Source organism: Salmo salar, chromosome ssa02, assembly GCF_905237065.1.
Source record: "Salmo salar chromosome ssa02, Ssal_v3.1, whole genome shotgun sequence".
Classification (NCBI taxonomy): domain Eukaryota; kingdom Metazoa; phylum Chordata; class Actinopteri; order Salmoniformes; family Salmonidae; genus Salmo; species Salmo salar.
This window is the reverse complement of record NC_059443.1, coordinates 31,622,900-31,642,872: the sequence shown is the minus strand read 5'-3', so window position 1 is coordinate 31,642,872 and position 19,973 is coordinate 31,622,900. Positions and strand designations below refer to the sequence as shown.

At 44.6% G+C, this 19,973-nt stretch overlaps 2 protein-coding genes across 3 annotated transcripts; one reads left to right on the top strand and one right to left on the bottom strand.

The window, feature by feature from the left end:
• The first annotated feature begins 11,892 nt into the window (after window positions 1-11,892).
• LOC106579976 (Golgi-associated plant pathogenesis-related protein 1) lies at window positions 11,893-14,820 on the top strand. 2 transcript variants are annotated; one of them, XM_014160465.2, is made up of 5 exons: window positions 11,893-12,345; window positions 12,960-13,068; window positions 13,239-13,342; window positions 13,979-14,056; window positions 14,310-14,559. In XM_014160465.2, the coding sequence occupies exons 1-5, from the start codon at window positions 12,333-12,335 to the stop codon at window positions 14,324-14,326; spliced, it is 321 nt and encodes a 106-aa protein (XP_014015940.1). In that variant the 5' UTR covers window positions 11,893-12,332; the 3' UTR covers window positions 14,327-14,559. The 2 variants fall into 2 exon arrangements, with proteins under 2 accessions (XP_014015940.1, XP_014015930.1); XM_014160455.2 differs by lacking the exon at window positions 14,310-14,559 and adding an exon at window positions 14,569-14,820 and having other exon boundaries at window positions 11,923-12,345.
• Window positions 14,821-16,780: 1,960 nt separating this feature from the next.
• Window positions 16,781-19,959, bottom strand: LOC106579970 (nascent polypeptide-associated complex subunit alpha). The gene is made up of 7 exons (XM_014160441.2): window positions 19,740-19,959; window positions 18,920-19,008; window positions 18,571-18,639; window positions 18,304-18,450; window positions 18,064-18,192; window positions 16,977-17,099; window positions 16,781-16,795 (listed from the first exon to the last, which is right to left on the bottom strand). The coding sequence occupies exons 1-7, from the start codon at window positions 19,957-19,959 to the stop codon at window positions 16,781-16,783; spliced, it is 792 nt and encodes a 263-aa protein (XP_014015916.2).
• Window positions 19,960-19,973: the final 14 nt, after the last annotated feature.

The window sequence follows — 19,973 nt, the reverse complement described above, 5'->3', positions numbered from 1 at the left end:
GAATGTGCTTTTGTATGTGCATGAGTGAGTGAGTGTGTACGTGTGTGTGTGTATTTGCAACGTGCGTGTGCATGTGTGTGTGTTTGTTTGTGTGTGATGATTAAGTTTCAGCATTGAGCTGCCCAGTGGACACTAGAAAACACATACTCCCATTTCTCCTGTTGTTCCATCTGCTCTCCAGACCTTTTTATTATTACTGTAAACTATAAACTTTGTCTCTGTTCTGAGTTTAAGCCATAATGTGTTTGAGAACGTGGTACAGTGCTGTGAAAAAGTATTTGCCCCCTTTCTGATTTTCTCTATTTTTGATACTGAATGTTATCAGATCTTCAACCAAAACCTGATATTAGATAAAGGGAACCTGAGTTTACAAATAAATAAATAAAATAAGTATATATTTTTGTTAACAAATTTATGCAACACCCAATTCCCCTGTGTGAAAAAGTAATTGCCCCCTTACACTCAATAACGGTTTGTGCCACCGTTAGCTGCAATGACTGCAACCAAATACTTCCTGTAGTTGTTGATCAGTCTCTCACATCGCTGTGGAGGAATTTTGGCCCACTCTTACATTGCAACTGCTTTAGCTCAGCAACATTTGTGGGTTTTCAAGCATGAACTGCTCGTTTCAAGTCCTTCCACAACATCTCAATTGGGATTAGGTCTGGACTTTGACTAGGCCTTTCCCAAACTTCAAATGTGTTGCTTTTTAACCATTTTCATGTAGACTTGATTGTGTGTTTTTGATCATTGTCTTGCTGCATGAACCAGCTGCACTTCAGCTTCAGCTCACAGATGGATGGCCTGACATTCTCCTGTAGAATTCTCTGATACAGAGCAGAATTCATAGTTCCATCTATGAAGGCAAGTCATCCAGGTCCTGAGGCAGCAAAGCATCCTCAAACCATCACACTACCACCACCATGCTTGATTGTTGGTATGAGGTTCTTACTGTGGAATGCAGTGTTTGGTTTTCGCCAGACATAATGAGACCCATCTCGTCCAATATTAGGTTTTGGTTGAAGACCTGATAACATTCAGTATAAAAAATATGCAAAAGTAGAGAAAATTTGAAAGAGGGCAAATAGCAGCACTGTATATCATGGATAATACATCATTATAAGCAGAGGCGTCATGCACCCCCAAAATCTGAGGGGGTACGAAGTATGTGAAGATGGCTGGGGGGTGGTCTGGAGGGGTGCTAAGCAAACCTCTGGAGCTCTCTGTATCCTCCTGACTGGTATTTTTAAGAAATGTAATATGCTTCTTTGCATCTCTGTTACAATCTGGGTAAAAGATTGAAAGGAATGTGAGTCTTTTCCAGTACGTTTAGTAATAGTTTACTTTTCTAAAGTCTACCACCCTTGCCAGCAGCCAATCCAGCTAAGATAGTTAGACAAGCTAGCTACTCTAACTTGATTGATAGTCTGAAATAACTTTCTTGGTAGCTAGTTATGAGATTGGGAACCTATCTGGACTAGCTATAGCCAACTTCATAAAATTGCTAGGTGGCTAGTAGTATTACAGAGAAACAATATTAACAACAATTTATTTAAAAAAAATATATTGAACAGAAAAAATCCTGTGCCCCCTATGGGCATGACACCTCTGATTATAAGGCAAGGTGTTAGGCTGTGACTACATTCATGATACACCATGGCCTTATCACACTCTCCCTTTTATAAAACAGATCAGTCAACGTTTCTCACAAAGAAAGTCAATAAGATGTATAGCTGTCCGTCTATGGTAGAGGTTCCTACATAGAGGAGTGGGTGGTATGAACCAAAACCAAAACAAACACAAGCACGCACGTACCCACACACTAACTCCTTATCTCTGTGAAGTGGATCTGACACTGACACTGACAGCTTAATAGAGGAGGACAAAGAAAGAGGGCTAGCTCAGATAGGATATGGGATAGACTCATAAGTAATATGTGTGTGTGTGTTGAATGGGAGTTATCTGGCCCTGTCTCTCCATTTGTCAGCGCTTGACAGCTGTGTTTGTTTGTGTGTTTTTGTGTGCGTGTGTGTGTGTGTGTGTGTGTGACAGCTGCTGATGTGCTGCTAACCACTCTCCCCAGTCCAGCATTCTCCCAGACAGTCTCCTGTCTCGGCATAAGAGTGCTCCTCAGCCTGCCAAACACACACACACACCTTCTGTTGAATATGGTAGCCTGAATTGACCTCGGGGAGATTCAGAGTAAGAGAGTCTAGACAGATGTCCCAATTTAATCAGGTAATGGAAACTGCACTGTGGGTTCAAATGTGTCCGCTAATATTTTAGGGACAGGAGTGGTTTCGTGTCAATATCCAATTACAATGTCTGCAAGAGAAACAGCTTGACACCTCTGATACAGTGTTGGACACAAACAACACCTGTCCTTAAAATACAGCGTAAACATTCTGAGCGGTTTCCTTCTTCTGCAATTGATTGAATTCATCTTATTCAATTGTTACCATGCACCAGCAACAAAGATAGCTCTAATGTGCGAGTGCCTTTTGAATATTGAACTGAGGCAAAAAAAGAAAGAAATAAAGAAGGCCAGAAAGCCCCACAGATGGGTGACATAATCCATTAAAAAGCCAATCTCTACAAAGAAAATATCAACTCAGGATTCATGTTGAGCAGTGCAGCGACCAGTGAGAGACTGTGCTCTGAACAGGCTATCAAAACATAATACATAATCAATAAGAAACAGCCAAGGTCAATAAATATAGACGTCTATAAACCACTGGCACGGACGCCTACTGTCATCATCTGACTAACCTTACTAATTTCATCCTCCTTTTGAAGAGTTTGTCCCAGTCTGTGTGTATGTCCTATAGCTGTGTGTGTGTGTGTGTGTGTGTGTGTGTGTGTGTGTGTGTGTGTGTGTGTGTGTGTGTGTTGTAATTTAATTAGAGTGTTGATAGAGCAGGTTACTGCCTGGGGTTAATATCCGACATGCACTCTGCTCCTCTCCAAAGGCTTAATTTCTTAAAGCACATTAGGAACTTTATAGACTGCTACGGCCTTTTAAAACTGTGCGCGGTGTGTGTGTGTGTGTGTGTGTGTGTGTAACTGCACATTACATTTCTGCTGAGTAGAGTCAGCCAGGAGTCAGCCATCTCCCCCCAGACAAACCATCATCATCGTCTTGCTCTCTCCCTCTCCCTGTTTCTTCCTCTCTCATACTCTCTGCCTCAGAATCTCACGCTCGCTTTCTCTGACTATCACTTCCCTCCCTCCCTATCTCACCTTTAGATACAGATGTAGGATCTTAATTTGTGCCAGTTTGATACAGCACGAAAATAATCCTGCAGCAACGGGAAATGTGAATTGTTATGTGGATTATAATTCATGGACATTATTGTATGTGGTTTATACATTTTTCATAAGGGAAAATCAAGTCTGACATTTCTAAGCGGAAACTACAAAGTTCAGAAGCCTTTTTAAACCTCAAATACACTGCACATTTTAGGAAAGGAAAGTTCTCCTGCAACAGGGTGATCAGATTTATGGCATTTGGGGAAACGACGTCTCTTATTGTGAGAATTCTATTTAATTTGATTGACATGTGCTAGACTCCTATTAAACATGCTAGATTTACTGACTGAATACTTCCATCCTCTGTGGAACATTCTATGTGGTTCTATCTGATGACATCACAAATGCCAGCTAATTCTTACTGAATTGTAGGGTTCTGATACAGAACACTGGGCATTTATTGGGCGAAAATAAACTCCCTCCTCCTCCTCCTGCTGATCATTTAATTCCTGGTAATAAGGTCTCTTTAATACCGTCTCAGTCTCCCCACACACAAGACTTTTGAATGAGGATGAGATTGAACTGCAACAGTTATTTAAAAGTCCTCAACCTCCTCTTCCGACTGCTGGAATAGAATTATAGCAATTTATAGGTACTTATATGCACTTAAGTGCACCTTCCAAGTTATTTCACATTTTAAGCACTTTTGATATCTCCGTAGTTAACTCCGTAATGTGCCATCAATGTTAACAGCCTGAGACACACATGACAGGAGAACACAGTGGAGAGGACAACGTTGTGAAAGAATGATGGGAGGGGGTCATTATCGAATCGTTAAAGCAAGGAAATGCTTCTCATCACAGATATCAAATTATCTCCTGAGGGAGAAATAGAAAGAAAGTGCAGAGAGATAGAATAATAGAGGGAGCTAGAGAGTGGACGATAGAGAGGGGGAAGGTGAAGACAGAGACAGTGAGAGAGAAAAAGAGAGGAAAGATAGATCGATAGAGAGTGGGGAGAAAGATATATATAGAGATGAGGGATATAAATGGTTGGAACAGACACAGAGAGACCGAGAGAGCGAGAGAGACTGCCGCAGTTCACAGGTAGCAGTGCCAACCTTTATGACAGCAGAGATATTATATCTGCATGGATCAACGTCTCCACTGCCCTCCGAAAGAGCTTCTCTCTATAAATCAGATCACTTACACACACACACACACCAAAACTCAGCGGGGACACAAAGCATGTGAGGATGGTTCTGGGGGTTGTTTTTGAAAGAAAAGCTAATTTTTTATCTTTTAAAATAACACCAAATTGATCAGAAATACAGTGTAGACATTGTTAATGTTGTAAATGACTATTGTAGCTGGAAACGTCAGATTTTTTTATGGAATATCTACATAGGCGTACAGAGGCCCATTATCAGCAATCATCACTCCTGTGTTCCAATGGCACTGTCACTCCCCGACCTTAGAGATCCCTTTTATTATCTATTTGGTTAGGTCAGGGTGTGACTAGGGTGGGCAATATATGTTTTCTATTTCTTTGTTGGCCGGGTATGTTTCCCAATCAGAGGCAGCTGTCGATCATTCTCTGATTGGGGATCATACTTAGGCAGCCTTTTTTCCACCTTTAGTTTGTGGGATCTTGATTTTGTATTGCTGCTGTGTAGCCTGCAGAACTTTACGTTCGTTTTTGTATTTTGTTGTTTTGTCGGTGTTCATTTTAAATGTTCGCCTACCACGCTGCACCTTAGTCCGATCCTTCAATCGACGAACGTAACAGCAGATCCCACCACCAAAGGACCAAGTAGCGTGGCCAGGAGGAGCAGGGATCCTGGGCCCGGGAGAAAAGGGAGTGGAGGACATCATGGACATGGGAGGAGGTTATGGCAGGGGACAAGACCCTGCCATGGAAGCAGGTGGAGGCAGCGAAGGAGGATCAACGACGACTCCGGGGTTCGCAACCAGGACGCAAGCCCAAAGGACAGCCCCCCCCCAAATATTGGGGGGGGCACACGGGGTGGTCAGCGGAGCCGAGGGGTGAACCAGAGACAACATGGGAGGAGGTAGAAAGGTGGTCGATCGACCCAGGGAGAGTGCCAGAGCCCGCCGGGGAGTCAATTGAGCAGTGCGAGGAGGGATACCGGAGAATGGAGTTGGCGAGGAGTATGCGGCAACGCAGGCGTTTGGAGGAGCGCGTTACCAGTCAGGCACCATGTTTTGCGGATATACGCAATGTGTCTCCAGTGCGCATCCACAGCCCGGTGTGTTCTGTGCCAGCTCCTCACACTTGCCGTGCGAAAGTGAGCATCCAGCCAGGACGGGTTGTGCCAGCTCTACGCTCCAGACCTCCAGTACGCCTCCACGGCCCAGGATATCCTGCGCCGGCTCTACGCACTGTGTCGCCAGTGCGCCTTCACAGCCCAGTACGTCCTGTGCCAGCGCCCCGCACTTGCCGGGCTAAAGTGAGCATCCAGCCAGGACGGGTTGTGCCAGCTCTATGCTCCAGACCTCCAGTGCGCCTTCACGGCCCAGTATATCCTGTGCCGGCTCCACGCACGAAGCCTCCAGTGATGATCCATGGCCCGAAGCCTCCAGTGATGATCCATGGCCCGAAGACTCCAGTGATGATCCATGGCACGAAGCCTCCAGTGATGATCCATGGCCTGGAGCATCCAGTGATGATCCATGGCACGGAGCCTCCAATGACGATCCATGGCACGGAGCCTCCAATGACGAGCCATGGCCCGGAGCCTCCAATGACGAGCCATGGCCCGGAGCCTCCAATGACGAGCCATGGCCCGGAGCCTCCAATGACGAGCTATGGCCCGGAGCCTCCAATGACGAGCCATGGCCCGGAGCCTCCAGGGATGATCCATGGCCCGGAGTCTCCTGTGATGGTCTAGAGTCTCCAACGAAGGTCTGCGGTCCAGAGTCTCCAGCGACGGTCTGCGGTCCAGAGCCTCCAGCGACGGTCTGCGGTCCAGAGCCTCCAGCGACGGTCTGCGGTCCAGAGCCTCCAGCGACGGTCTGCGGTCCAGAGCCTCCAGCGACGGTCTGCGGTCCAGAGCCTCCAGCGACGGTCGGCGGTCCAGAGCCTCCAGCGACGGTCGGCGGTCCAGAGCCTCCAGCGACGGTCGGCGGTCCAGAGCCTCCAGCGGGGGTTCCCGGTCCGGAGCCTTCTGCGGCGATCTACGGTCCGGAGTTCCCGGCGACGACCTGCGGTCCGGAGTTTCCGGCGACGACCTGCGGTCCGGAGCTACCGGCAACGATCCCCGCACCAGAGTCGCCACCAAAGATGGCGGATCCGCGAGCGGAGCAGGGTCTATGTCCCGCACCGGAGCTGCCACCGAGGCTAGATGCCCACCCGGACCCTCCCCTATAGAGTCAGGTTTTGCGGCCGGAGTCCGCACCTTTGGGGGTGGGGTACTGTCACGCCCTGACCTTAAAGATCCATTTTATTCTCTATTTGGTTAGGTCAGGGTGTGACTAGGGTGGGCAATCTATGTTTTCTATTTCTTTGTTGGCCAGGTATGTTTCCCAATCAGAGGCAGCTGTCTATCGTTGTCTCTGATTGGGGATCATACTTGGGCAGCCTTTTTTCCACCTTTAGTTTGTGGGATCTTGATTTTGTATTGCTGCTGTGTAGCCTGCAGAACTTTACGTTCGTTTTTGTATTTTGTTGTTTTGTAGGTGTTCATTTTAATAAAAGTAAAATTTTAATTGATCATTAAAAAAGTGCTGAAGCGCGTACGGTGTAAAAACACTACCGAGTTCCAAACTGCCTCTGGAAGCAGCGTCAGCACAAGAACTGTTCATTGGGAGTTTCATGAAATGGGTTTCCATGGCCGAGCAATTGCACACAAGCCTAAGATCACCATACGCAATGCCAAGTGTAGGCTGGAGGGGTGTAAAGCTCGCCGTCATTGGACTCTGGAGCCATGGAAATGCGTTTTCTCGAGTATTGAATTACGCTCCACCATCTGGCAGTCCGACGGATGAATCAGGGTTTGGCGGAAGCCAGGAGAACGCTACCTGCCCCAATGCATAGTGCTAACTGTAAAGTTCTTGGAGGAGGAATAATGGTATGGGGCTGTTTTTCATGGTTCAGGTTAGTTCCAGTGAAGGGAAATCTTAACGCTACAGCATACAATGGCATTCGAGACGATTCTGTGCTTCCAACTTTGTGGCAACAGTTCAGGGAAGGCCCTTTCTTATTTCAGCATGACAATGCCCCCGTGCACAAAACAAGGTCCATACAGAAATGGTTTGTCGAGATCGGTGTGTAAAAACTTGACTGGCCTGCACAGAGCCCTGACCTCAACCCCATCAAACACCTTTGGCATGAATTGGAACGCCGACTGCAAGCCAGGCCTAATCGCCCAACATCAGTGTCCGACCTCACTAATTGTGGCTGAACGGAAGCGAGTCCCCACAGCAATGTTCCAACATCTAGTGGAAAGCCTTCCCAGAAGAGTGGAGGCTGTTATAGTAGCAAAGGAGGGGACCAACTCCATATTACTGCCCATGATTTTGGAATGAGATGTTTGACAAGCAGGTGCCCATATACTTTGGTCATGTAGTGTATGTTGCCCTAAAAGACTAAATAAAGCTTTGTCACCAGAATAAGGTCATGAATTATAAAATGAATGCTTCAAACTAGTTGACATTGGCAAAGTTTTCAGTGTCATCTCTGCTTTTGCGGGAAAATACATTTAGGAACAGGGAAGAAAAATAGGAAAGATATTCTGTGCCAAATATCCTAATGACATCAGTTTGACCAGTTGTTAGGAAATAGAAAGCTGTGAAAACGACCCAATATGTTTCAGTTCGGCTTGGAAACGTGAAAGGTTATAGACCTACAGTCAGTGTCCAGATTTCACTTTTCATTTAAGCCATCTGAAGAGTAGGCTACCCTTTCCTTGACATGGCATAGGTCTATTTGATGTCCCCTTCTTGTCTCTGTCGAATTAGTGTAGCGCCTCACAGTCATCACACATAGGCACTGCTATCATCCTCTTTTACCACTTCCCCAAATCTTTCCTAAACATTACTTTTCTGGCCCTCCCTTCTCTTTATTTTAAACTCTCCATTTTGCAGATGTTCTCTTATTGAATTAAACTCCGACATTTTACTTTTTGCCTCAGTGGAATTGTTCTGCCAGTTGACAAAAGCATTTGGCGTGAAGGCTATTTGGCACATGTAAAGTTAGGCCCTAAAGCTAAGGCTTATGCACTAATGCCAAATTATGAAAGAGAAATCTCAATGTAGCCTATATAAATTGCACAATAATTATTTTTTTATGTATTGTTTTAACCCGACTCATTTCCTACACAGAATAGGTCACCAGTGCAGTTTCACATTAGTGCAGAAGAAGGCTGGAGAAGAGGAGATGCAGCCCATCTAAGTGTTGGTATGAGATGTGGTCTAACTCTTTTGACTTAAACTCAGCATCCGTCCACAATCCTCATGTACCTCCTTCTTCAGTTTAGGTTCCATGTTCCACTCTTCATGTCTGTGCCAACACCGCCATCTAGTGGGAAAGACATACAAAACAAGCATCAACCTTTATTTTACACTAATTACTGTGCTACTATTATTACTGTTGTAACACATTTTGTTTAATGCAGTATGAGCCATGTCAGTTATTTTTTATACAGTCTATGAGTGTAGCTGCAGCCTGCTTGTATTTGTGGCCTATGGCTTTAATATCAGAGTCCAGAATGTCCCCAGAGATCCAAGTTTCAGTCAATACCAGAATATCCAAATGTGTCTACATAACCCAGATCTTGATGTAATCCAGTTTAGGAAGTAAACTCCTAATGTTCAGATGAATCAACCCAAGTCCTTTACGATTTGTACAACAACAACAACAAAAATGCACGACATGAAAATTTATGAAATGTATGCATTCACTACTGTAAGTCGCTCTGGATAAGAGCGTCTGCTAAATGACTAAAATGTATTAAAAAAAAATTAATTTTTAAAGTCACATGGAAACTCCAACTCAAACAAGCTATGTTCAATAGGCGGTTGCAGGCCCAGTCTGATGGTTGATGTTGATATAGTTGGTATGGCTAAAAGATTTCATAGAACTGCACCATTTGGTCTATCCCTATTAGTAATAGAGGAAAAATAAGAAATTGGAATGACTTTGCCAAGGTTAGCACCATAGGGCCTGAGGTCGCAGCCAATGTCAATATGAGGAACTCTCAGCGTAACCAATGATGGTGCCTAACCCAAGCCCTCTACGTGATTTGAAAACCAGGGGGTATTCAGGTTTATAGAATTCACACTTGAACTAAAAGCATTGGGTGAGCAGGCCACAGTGGGTTCCTCTTTTGAGCTAACAATAGCAGATCTAAGAGTGGAGTGAATGGGTACAAAATTACAACTGACAACACCCCTGGCAGTATAGACAACAGTACGACGATAACGCTTAGAGAGGACGGGAGGTATTACCTGAGCAGGGCTTGGTCTGTCTCTGAGTCAGTATCTTAACGCAGCCTTGAAATATGAAAAGGGTCCAGGTGCCTAGATGGTTTGGGTGGAGTCCATCGTCCCTGTCCATCGTGTTGAAATTGTCAGCAAAAGTTACGCCAACAGAATAGCTGTAGTCTTTAAATCAGATTTAAAGTGCTAAGAGCCTGCTGAAACCTTCACAGCCGTGACCCAGTGACGGCAAGGGACCAGACATAATTGGATGCTTTTCAGAGGCTTTTAGGTTGCTGATCAGCTCAATAAAATCCTGGTCGGTCGGCTGAACCTACCTGGCCTGCCGGAACTACCTACCTAATCTTGTAGGTAGGTCTGGCCAGGTAGGTAGGTCCAGCCGACCTACCTACCTGGCTTGCCGGCCAGCCGGACATACTTACCTGGCCGGCCAGACCTATCTAATTGGCCAGACCTACCTACATGACCGGACCTACCTACCTACCTACCTGGCTGGCTGGCCTGCCAGATCTACCTACCTAGCCGGCCGGACCTACCTTACTGGCCGGACCTACCTAACTGGCCCGCCAGTCCCATCTGGCTGGCCAGCCGGACCTACCTATCAGCCTATATCATATAATTTGACGACATCAGTGCATTTGTTACAATACTAATCCATATAGCCTAAAGTGCAGTCATTTTTCAAGAGGGGTTTCTTTGCCATGATGTCATCAATGGGTTCCCAAATACGAATGGAGCAAGAGACCGCACCAACATCGCCATAAAAGCATCATCCAAAAAAATTATGTTAACAGAAAAGGCTTCCACTCAACACTTTAGCATTGACAACTTCCCCAATCAACTCTTTTATCACAGCCGTCAGCCTTATCAGAGTCATGATCCCCTCGCGACTTAGCTTGCCCTTCCTTCTCGGCACGCTCTACCTCCGAACTGCCGCTAGCGTTGGAAACTATGTTGCTCTCCTCAAACTTCCGTTTCTTCTTCATCTGTGCCTCCATAGACCTATCGCTTCCCTTCAAACCCCTACTCTCTTTCTCTCCCACTTTCTTTTTTTTCTCCCTTTTATTTTTACCGCTATGCTCCATACTTGCTTCACTTTCTTCTCCATCACGATCTCCTACCATCTCTGACCCTGTCACAGCACAGCGTTGCCGAACTGTCGCCACACCGAGTAAAGTGTGATTGTTTTCTTATTCCCTTTCAGTCGAATTGCAGTGCCACTACTCTGATCAAGCCACCAAAACAAATGACCAGCCCTTTGGAATCATGACACCTCATTTGCCCTTGGCAGGTAGAATAGCTTACTGTGTCCTGGAGCAAGTCTTTAGGGAAGTAATCTTTTGAGGAAATGTACACTTAAAGAGGGGCTGAAGTTACTCATTTGTCATATTTTTTTTTTTTTGCATGCTCAATAAGAAATGCAGCAGCCATGACGGAAGTCAAACGAGACTTTAATGTGGGTGTGTGTTCGCACGTGACAAGGGTTTGTATATTCACTCTGCCAAAACAGTTAGTCATTCACCCTTCTAGATAACATGAAAAAGTCTAACCGTGTCTTGAAGTCACTTAGACTAGCTAGTGCTAGCTACCTTCTTTTGCCAATTATCTTCAGCCGGCTGTTGTGCCCAAGTGGCAGTTAGGCTATCCAAAGTCTATCTCAGGGGCTAGTTAGGGACCGTCAATAAATTACACAATGTGACTAGGACAATATTTACATTAAAGGCACATCTTTTAGTTGTCTCATTAACTGCTTTCAATATGTATATATGAATTTACAATTTATAGTTGGTTCGAGGTTTTTAAGTCATTGAAATTTGGAGCTATTTAAATATTTTAATATTGTCACATGTACATTGTGTAATTTTATTGATGGTCCCTAACTATACCCTAGCCTAAGGGTATTACAATCAGGTCACATGCAGCTGCACTTCGAATTGATGATTACGTGGGTGCTGCCAGCTGTGGGTAGGATTGAATAAACCCAACCCAAGGAAAATTGTTATAGTACCCTCATTTGTTTTAAATGACATTTTCTTGAAAATCTCAGTTTTGGACGAGACTGACTTAAGGACCAGAATGATCCTACAATTTACACTTTGTAGTCAATTTGGACACTAGAATACATTTTTCAGACTAATATCAATGCCACATAGGCTCACCCTAGTAAAACTGTGTAAAAGTGCTTCTAAACAGTTAAACTGCTCTTAATTTAGTTAGGGTATAATGTCCAGCTCACTGTTTCAAGCAGAAAGCAGGAATCTCAGGCCATAAAAGGGCATGTGTCTCATAGAGATGATGTCATCCGAACAGCCATGCTGGGTCTCCCCTTTCAGTTACACAGAGGGAGGGAGAGAGCGAGAGCGAGCCTGTGTGTTAGAGAGGGATAAGGGGAGAGGGAGTATAATGTGTGTGTGTGGCCAAGGAAACAGCAGGGTGTTTAAGAGTGAGAGAGGACAGAAGCAGAAGGTTTGAGAAAGACGATTTTACTAGAGGGAGAAGTGTGAGCAAGAGGAACAAAGGTTACGAAGAAAATAGGAATACAGAGAGGGAGAGGGGGACAGAAACAAAGTTATAGCAGCTGTTTCAGACCATCAGAGAGCGGGACCAAGAGAGAGTTTCTGTGTCATGGGCAAATCAGGTAAGACTACATGAGATTTAATTGTACTGGAATATGACTGTGTGAAAGTGGAAAAGTTTATCAAAGTGAAACGTGTGTGTGTGTGAATCGCCTCATTGTGTGTGTGTGTGAATCGCCTCATTGTGTGTGTGTGTGAATCGCCTCATTGTGTGTGTGTGTGTGAATCGCCTCATTGTGTGAATGCCAGAGAGATTGGAGATGTGTGAGTAGGGCTGTGATTGGCACCAGGCTGGGGGAGAGTGGATGTGTCCCCCATTCATACATACCCTGGTACTGTCTGTCTAGTATTATAGACTCAAACCTGGGGAACAGCAATATGTATGGGGCTTAGTGGAGATTTACTACTGCCTAAGTTACTGTCTGATTATCTGCAGCCTACTGTTTTATTGAGTTGTATTAATGATTTGAAAGTTTGTATATTACAGTGAAAACAAGGGAAACAATAGACATTTACCTTCAGTTTTTTCATGGCATCTTGTTTTATGTGATTCTGTGTCTCTCTCTCTCTGTGTTTCTCTGTGTGTCTCTCTCTGTGTGTCTCTCTCTGTGTTTCTCTGTGTTTTCTCTGTGTCTCTCTGTCTCTCTCTGTGTTTCTCTGTGTGTCTCTCTCTCAGCTTCTAAGCAGTTTTCGGAGGAGGTGTTGCGGAGTCATAATGAGTATCGTAGAAAGCACCAGGCACCACCTCTGAAGCTGTGCAGCAAGCTGAGTAGCGATGCCACTAGGTGGGTCACCCAGACATCTCCCCCCCTCCCAACCTACACACACACACACACACACAGAGACATGGCCAACCACACCCAAACCCTTACTTCCTTCCTTCCACTTCACCTAACCCCACCCATCTTTTAGCTGTCTTTATTTAACTATTACCACAACTATCTCCACCCTGTAGGTATGCTGAGTCTCTGGCCAGCACACGGATCCTGAAGCACAGTGTTGAGTCCAGTAAGGGGAGCTGTGGCGAGAACCTTGCCTGGGCCTCCTATGACCAACCAGGTACACACTCTAACATGATGACTCCTAATGCTATGCCCAAACACTGGCATAGCCTGCATATGTGTAGTTATGGAAACGAGGACAGATACATTATTCACTGTGTACGGTAGAGATAGTAACATTAAAGAGAGTGATCCAGAGTCTCGTTAGGGTTTAGTTAGGTCTAAACTATAGACTATCCTGTCCAGTGGTGGCCCAGGCAGGAACAGCTGGGGTCCATTTCCCTGCTCTGTGTATGGAGTGTTTCAGCATCAAGACCATGACTCCGAGCACAACTATGTCTGTACTCTGACCTGACAGACCTGACAGTCTGCTGTGATTCATAAACCGTCTCCTATGGATACATACTATCACTGGGTCAAGCTCAGTTCATCTCTCTCTGGACTGCTCCTCTGAAACCTGAGTTCTCAAACCTCTCCATGTTTTTCTGACCCACCTAAAGCTTTGGCAGCTTTTAGATGGTTAGCACTGTTGCCTTGGACAGCTGCCATCTTGGTTAATATTTCCTTGCCGCTGTCATCTCTGCTGGAACTCTGGGGGTTTTGGCCTGAGTTTCTGTTAAACAATAGTGACAAAGGCAACAAACAAGTATAATGTTATGTGATAACCTGTAACCTTTGTCCTCTCTGTGAATAGGGAAGGATGTGGCTGACCGCTGGTATGACGAGGTCAAACAATACAACTTCAACCGCCCCGGCTTTTCCTCTGGTACAGGTGAGACACGCATGCACACAGACACACACACTCTGACTTGTGTAGTCCTGCATGCCACAGTGTTGTGTTCACCCAAGCTGGGTTCAGTGTTGGACTGTGTGGTCTTTGTTCTATAAATGTGACATTATCATTTTGTGACTGTGTAGATCTGTGACTCTGCTCACAATCATGCATGGAACACTGCTTCCTGTGGAAAATCACAGTTCTTTATAGCATTCCCAGTCATTTCTGTCATTCCTGTTCTCTTCTGAAGCCTCCTGCTCAGTGTGACCGACCCTACAGCGTCAGGATGACTCCTATCAACTAATGTGCTGCTGACAGATAAAGGAGGAGAGGAAAGACAGAGGGGGAGAGATGGGAGTGTGCAATAGAGGGGAAAGAGTGTATAGGGGGGGGAGGAGATTAATATAGGGTTCTGTAGCTGTAAATATTTAGAGGAGCAGTGCTGCAGACGGCTTCCTTCAGTGAATGTGTTTAGCTTGTCTCTCTCCTCTCGCTCTCTCTCTAACCAGGTCATTTCACAGCAATGGTGTGGAAGGGCAGTAAGAAGCTGGGTGTGGGGAAGGCCAGTGTGCCAGATGGCTCGTCATTCGTGGTAGCCAGGTACTTTCCAGCAGGGAACATCACCAACCAGGGACACTTTGACAACAACGTCCTGCCGCCCAAGGACTGAGGAACATACTGACGCATCACCCCCATCCAAAAGACATTTGCACTTTGTGTGTGTATATATGTATATATATATATAACAAAACCACTGTGACTAACAAATGCATGAACAAAAATATAGGCACACCATTGACCAAACCATGCCAGCTGTGCCTTCTGGAGGTGTACCAGCCACCCAACTGGGTTTCGACCTACTCATTCCATCGTTAGTGGGGGTAGAGATTTTACACACAGTAAAATCATTTCTGATAATAAAAAAATAGTACCAGTTAAGTTTGGACACACCTACTCATTCAACGGTTTTTCTTTATTTGACTATTTTCTACATTGTAGAATAATAGTGAAGACATCACAACTATGAAATAACACATATGGAATCATGTAGTAACCAAAATAGTGATAATTAAACAACTCAAAATTATATTTTAGATTCTTCAAAGTAGCCACCCTTTGCCTTGATGACGCCTTTGCACTCTTGACATTCTCTCAACCAGCTTCACCTGGAATGCTTTTCCAACAGTCTTGAAGGAGTTCTCACATGCTGAGCACTTGTTGGCTGCTTTTCCTTCACTTTGCGGTTCAATCCATCTCAATTGGGTTGAGGTCAGGTGGTTGTGGAGGCCAGGTCATCTGATGCAGCACTCATGACTCTCCTTCTTGCTCAAATAGCCCTTACACAGCTTGGAGTTGTGTTGAGTCATTGTCCTGTGGGGGAAAAAATGATAGTCCCACTAAGCGCAAACCAGATCGGATGGTGTTTCGCTGCAGAATGCTGTGGTAGCCATGCTGGTTTGAATTCTAAGTAAATCACTGACAGTGTCACCAGCAAAGCACCATTACACCTCCTCCATGCTTCACGGTGGGAACTACACATGCAGAGATCATCCGTTCACCTATTCTGCGTCTCACAAAGACACGGCGGTTGGAACCAAAAAATCCAAATTTGGACTAATCAGACCAAAGGACAGATTTCCACCAGTCTCATGTCCATTGCTCATGTTTCTTGGCCCAAGCAAGTCTTTTCTTCTTATTGGTGCCCTTTTTAGTAGTGGTTTCTTTGCAGTAATTCGACCATGAAGGCCTGATTCAGGCAATCTCCTCTGAACAGTTGATGTTGAATTGTCTGTTACTTGAACTCTGTGAAGCATTTATTTGGGCTGTGATTTCTGAGGCTGATAACTCTAATGAACTTATCCTCTGCAGCAAAGGTAACTCTGGGTCTTCCTTTCCTGTGGCGGTCCTCATGAGAGCCAGTTTCATCATAGCCCTTGATGGTTTTTGCGACTGACTGACCTTCATGTCTTAAAGTAATGATGGACTGTTTCTCTTCGCTTATTTGAGCTGTTCTTGCCATAATATGGACTTGGCCTTTTACCAAATAGGGCTATCTTCTGTATACCACCCCTACCTTGTCATAATACAACTGATTGGCTCAAACGCATTAAGAAGGAAAGAAATTCCACAAATTAACTTTTATCAAGGCACACCTGTTAATTGAAATGCATTCCAGGTGACTACCTCATGAAGCTGTTTGAGAGAATGCCAAGAGTGTGCAAAGCTGTCATCAAGGCAAAGAGAATCTCAAATGTAAAATATATTTTGATTTGTATAACACTTTTTTGGTTACTACATGATTCCATGTGTTATTTCATAGTTTTGATGTCTTCACTATTATTCTACAATGTAGAAAATAGTAAAAAAAACACTGGAATGAGTAGGTGTTTCCAAACTTTTCAATGGTACTGTATGTGTTTTACTCATTGTGGGCATGTAATTGTGAGCATGATTTAAACTGACCTGTTTTCTGAACTGAACACTTGTTTTGACTATGTTTTGTATTCTGTTTGTTTTATGTAATAAAAGCAACTGTCTGTAAAATGCCCCATTTTCACTATACATGCAGAACATGACATGTGCAATATAAGGGTGGTTAACAGTATTACCCACTAGTGTGGTTATAACAGACTGTTTATTAGCAGGTAAGGAGAATGCAACATAGCAGCGATACAGATGTGACTGTGGCATTTATGCTTTGGGAGGGAGGGGGGGTTCCTCTCACATGGTCAGCTCCTGTGGGAGAGAAGAAAGATGGAGAGAATTACTTGGGGTTGGATGCGTGAAGAATGTATATTGTTAAGCTTTTTTTTCAAGGCCTGTTAAAAAAAGGACTGTTGCAATCAGTAGGTCATAACAGCAAATGTAGGACATAGTGTGTTACAACAGATTCCTTCCTTCATAAATCCCTCCTCACCATGATAGCGTTAACGATGTCGTTGGTGTTGTGTCTGAGGGCGCGGACAGCTTTAGAACGGGACACGTTAGCCTGGGCCATCACCAGCTCTATATCCCTCTGCTCCAACCCTCCCTCGTCCACCTGACAGAGGTCAAAGTCAGTTGCACTATGGAACACTTCTGAACATGGGAAAAAAAAAAAATGCTACAATTCTTAACTGCAAAATTTGGGCGGCAAGTAGCCTAGTGGTTAGAGCATTGGACTAGTAATCGGAAGGTTGCAAGATCGAATCCCCGAGCTGACAAGGTAAAAAGCTGTCGTTCTGCCCCTGAACAAGGCAGTTAACCCGCTGTTCTTAAGCCATCATTGAAAATAAGAATTTGTTCTTAACTGACTTGCCTAGTAAAATAAATAAAAATTCCATCAGGCTAACTACAGTAAAGTCCTTAAGTAACAATACTTGAAAATACTACTTAAGTTGTTTTTGGGGGTATCTGTACTTGACTTGAACTATTTCTACTTTTGACAACTTTTGCTTCACTACATTCCTAAAGAAAACAATGTACTTTTTTCTCCATACATTTTCCTTGAGACTTAAAAGTACTCGTTACATTTTGAATGCTTAGCAGGACAGGAAAATGGTCTAATTCACATACTTATCAAGAGAACATCCCGGTCATCCCTACTGCCTCTGATCTGGGGGACCTACTGAACACGTGCTTTGTTTGTAAATTATGTCTGAGTGTTAGAGGGTGCCCCTGGCAAGCATGCCGTGTGGTATGCTTAATATAACTAATTTGAAAGGATGTATACTTAAGTATATATGAGCAATTACATTTACTTTATATTTAAAACCAAATACAGGATTTTCCTGTGTGACTCACTTTTACTTGAGTCATTTTCTATTAAGGTATCTTTATTTTTACTCAAGTATGACAGTTGGGTACTTTTTCCACCACTGCAATAGAGAGGACTGAAATGTAACAACACTAGACAGAATTGTTTCATATTAAGATCTAAAAGAACTACCGTACATGAAAGAGTAAGAATAGCGTAAAGGTTGGTGTTTTTCCTTGACATAATGAGTGAGCATGCATTTCCATACCTCCTCCTCCTCGCTCTCCTCCTTGATGGTGAGGCTGGGTGGTGCAGGGGGCACCAGTGGGGAGGCCTCCACCGGGACCTTAAACTTCTCTGCCGCTGCCTTGTGCACCTGTTGAGACAGGTCCTCTATCTAGGAAGGAAATAGGAAGAGAGAGGTCACCTTGGCCTCTGAACACAATGTAGATGAGAGAAAAGAGAGAGGGGGATAAAGAGAGAGAGTGAGAGAAGGTTAGGATGTCACCTTGGCCTCTCCAAACACGATGTAGATGTCTGACGCGGGGCTCTTGAAGACGTCAGGTCTGCTGATGACAAACAAGATGCTCTTCGACTTCCTTATAGTGATCCTGGTCACACCGTGGACCGGCCGCAAGCCCAGCTTACCCATGGCCTAAACACACACACACACTGGTTACACCATGACGCGGCCAAACACACAGAATACACACACATTTGCTCTGTGTTTGATTAGCTGGGTCTGCCGCATGGAGCAGCTGTGTTCACATCTCGCCTTGCGGGCCTTCTTCTCACTGCGGCTCTGCTTAGGTCTGTTAATCCCCTCATCAGCAGGAGAGATGGGCTGAGAGAGAGAAGGAGGACAACAAAATCAATTCAACACATCAAACCTGAGAACATTCTACAGTAGTTTACCCATATCCAGAATGATAATATGGAAAAGATCTCTGAAGCTGCGACCCATTCAGAAAATACAGGCCCCACAACACGTATCCTTCTTACCCCCCTACCTAAAGGTAATGACATCAATATGTTATTACATAACACACAGTGAAAGCAAGGTTTCCACCCTTGGAGACGAGGGGACTTCTAGAGTGTTCTCTGCCCACACACGGTAGATTCACCTGTGGTTCTGAGGATCTCAGTGGCACCACCTCTGGTTCTTCCAACTCTGGCACTGATCCCTCACTCTCCGACTCATTGCAGGAGCCCACTGTGGAACACACACACTGTTACTCTCAGAGGACTGCATCACATCCTCATTGCTATGGTAACTAATGACTGAGATATAGATGATGAGGATATGGTGTAGCTCGTTAGCACTCTGGTAATGGGACAGTCCATCATAAAGCTTTACGGCTAACCAAATCACCGATCTTAGAGGAGAAATAGATCACCTCATTAAATAGCAATGGCATTTCATCTCTATGTTATGGAACATGCATGTTATGACGTATAATTACATTCTGTACAACTGTGTTTCAATGCATGTAGTATTGTTCATTATGCTGCAGTGCTACCACACATACAGTACACATAAATCCCCATCCATGATTCTATGTACGTATCATCTACCGGGAGGTCAGTTCTAGCTAGATTGACCCAGTGGTTTCAGGTTGACTGACGGTTGCCCTAAAATAACCTCTATTGAAAGATGTGCAATAACAATATTCCTCCTGGATAAAATGATCCTCTCTCTGAGTATTTCTCCTCCATTATTCAGTAGCTGAAGCAGTGTTTTGTGGTCGACGGGGTATTATTGAGAAGCCTTCCTAGAATCTAAAGTATGTCCTTCATCAGGACCATAGCAGGGCCACTAGACATATTCAGAGCCATCTGTGTGTGTGAGGAAGGTCATAGGTGGAGTCACTTCTCAGAATCACTTTCTCAAGGAAACAGAGAAAATGACAGAGAGAGAGAGATATGGGTTTGCAGAGTACGTACAGTTGTATTTGAAGGACAGGTCCAGCTGCTGTGAATCCTTGTGGCTGATTGGACAGTCTATCTGTCTCTCAGTTGGTTGGCGGGAGGAGTGAAGCAGTATCTCTCGCTGATTGGAGGAGCCAGACTCTTTATGAGAAGGGTTTCCCACAATCCCCCTGGGCTGAGTCATGTGATGTCTTAGAGGAACAGCAGTGTCATCGTCATCACTGTCTGTGTCCATCCCATCTGTAACAA

Excerpts from the sequence above, each read along its gene's own strand:
- LOC106579976 (XM_014160455.2), top strand. Across the intron at positions 13,069-13,238 it reads CTGAGTAGCGATGCCACTAG|GTATGCTGAGTCTCTGGCCA; the intron begins GTGGGTCACCCA and ends TCCACCCTGTAG. Across the intron at positions 14,057-14,568 it reads CGGCTTTTCCTCTGGTACAG|GTCATTTCACAGCAATGGTG; the intron begins GTGAGACACGCA and ends CTCTCTAACCAG.
- LOC106579970 (XM_014160441.2), bottom strand. The coding sequence starts at position 19,959 with ATGGACACAGACAGTGATGACGATGACACTGCTGTTCCTCTAAGACAT. Across the intron at positions 18,451-18,570 it reads GTGAGAAGAAGGCCCGCAAG|GCCATGGGTAAGCTGGGCTT; the intron begins GCGAGATGTGAA and ends GTGTGTGTTTAG. Across the intron at positions 18,193-18,303 it reads TCGTGTTTGGAGAGGCCAAG|ATAGAGGACCTGTCTCAACA; the intron begins GTGACATCCTAA and ends TTTCCTTCCTAG.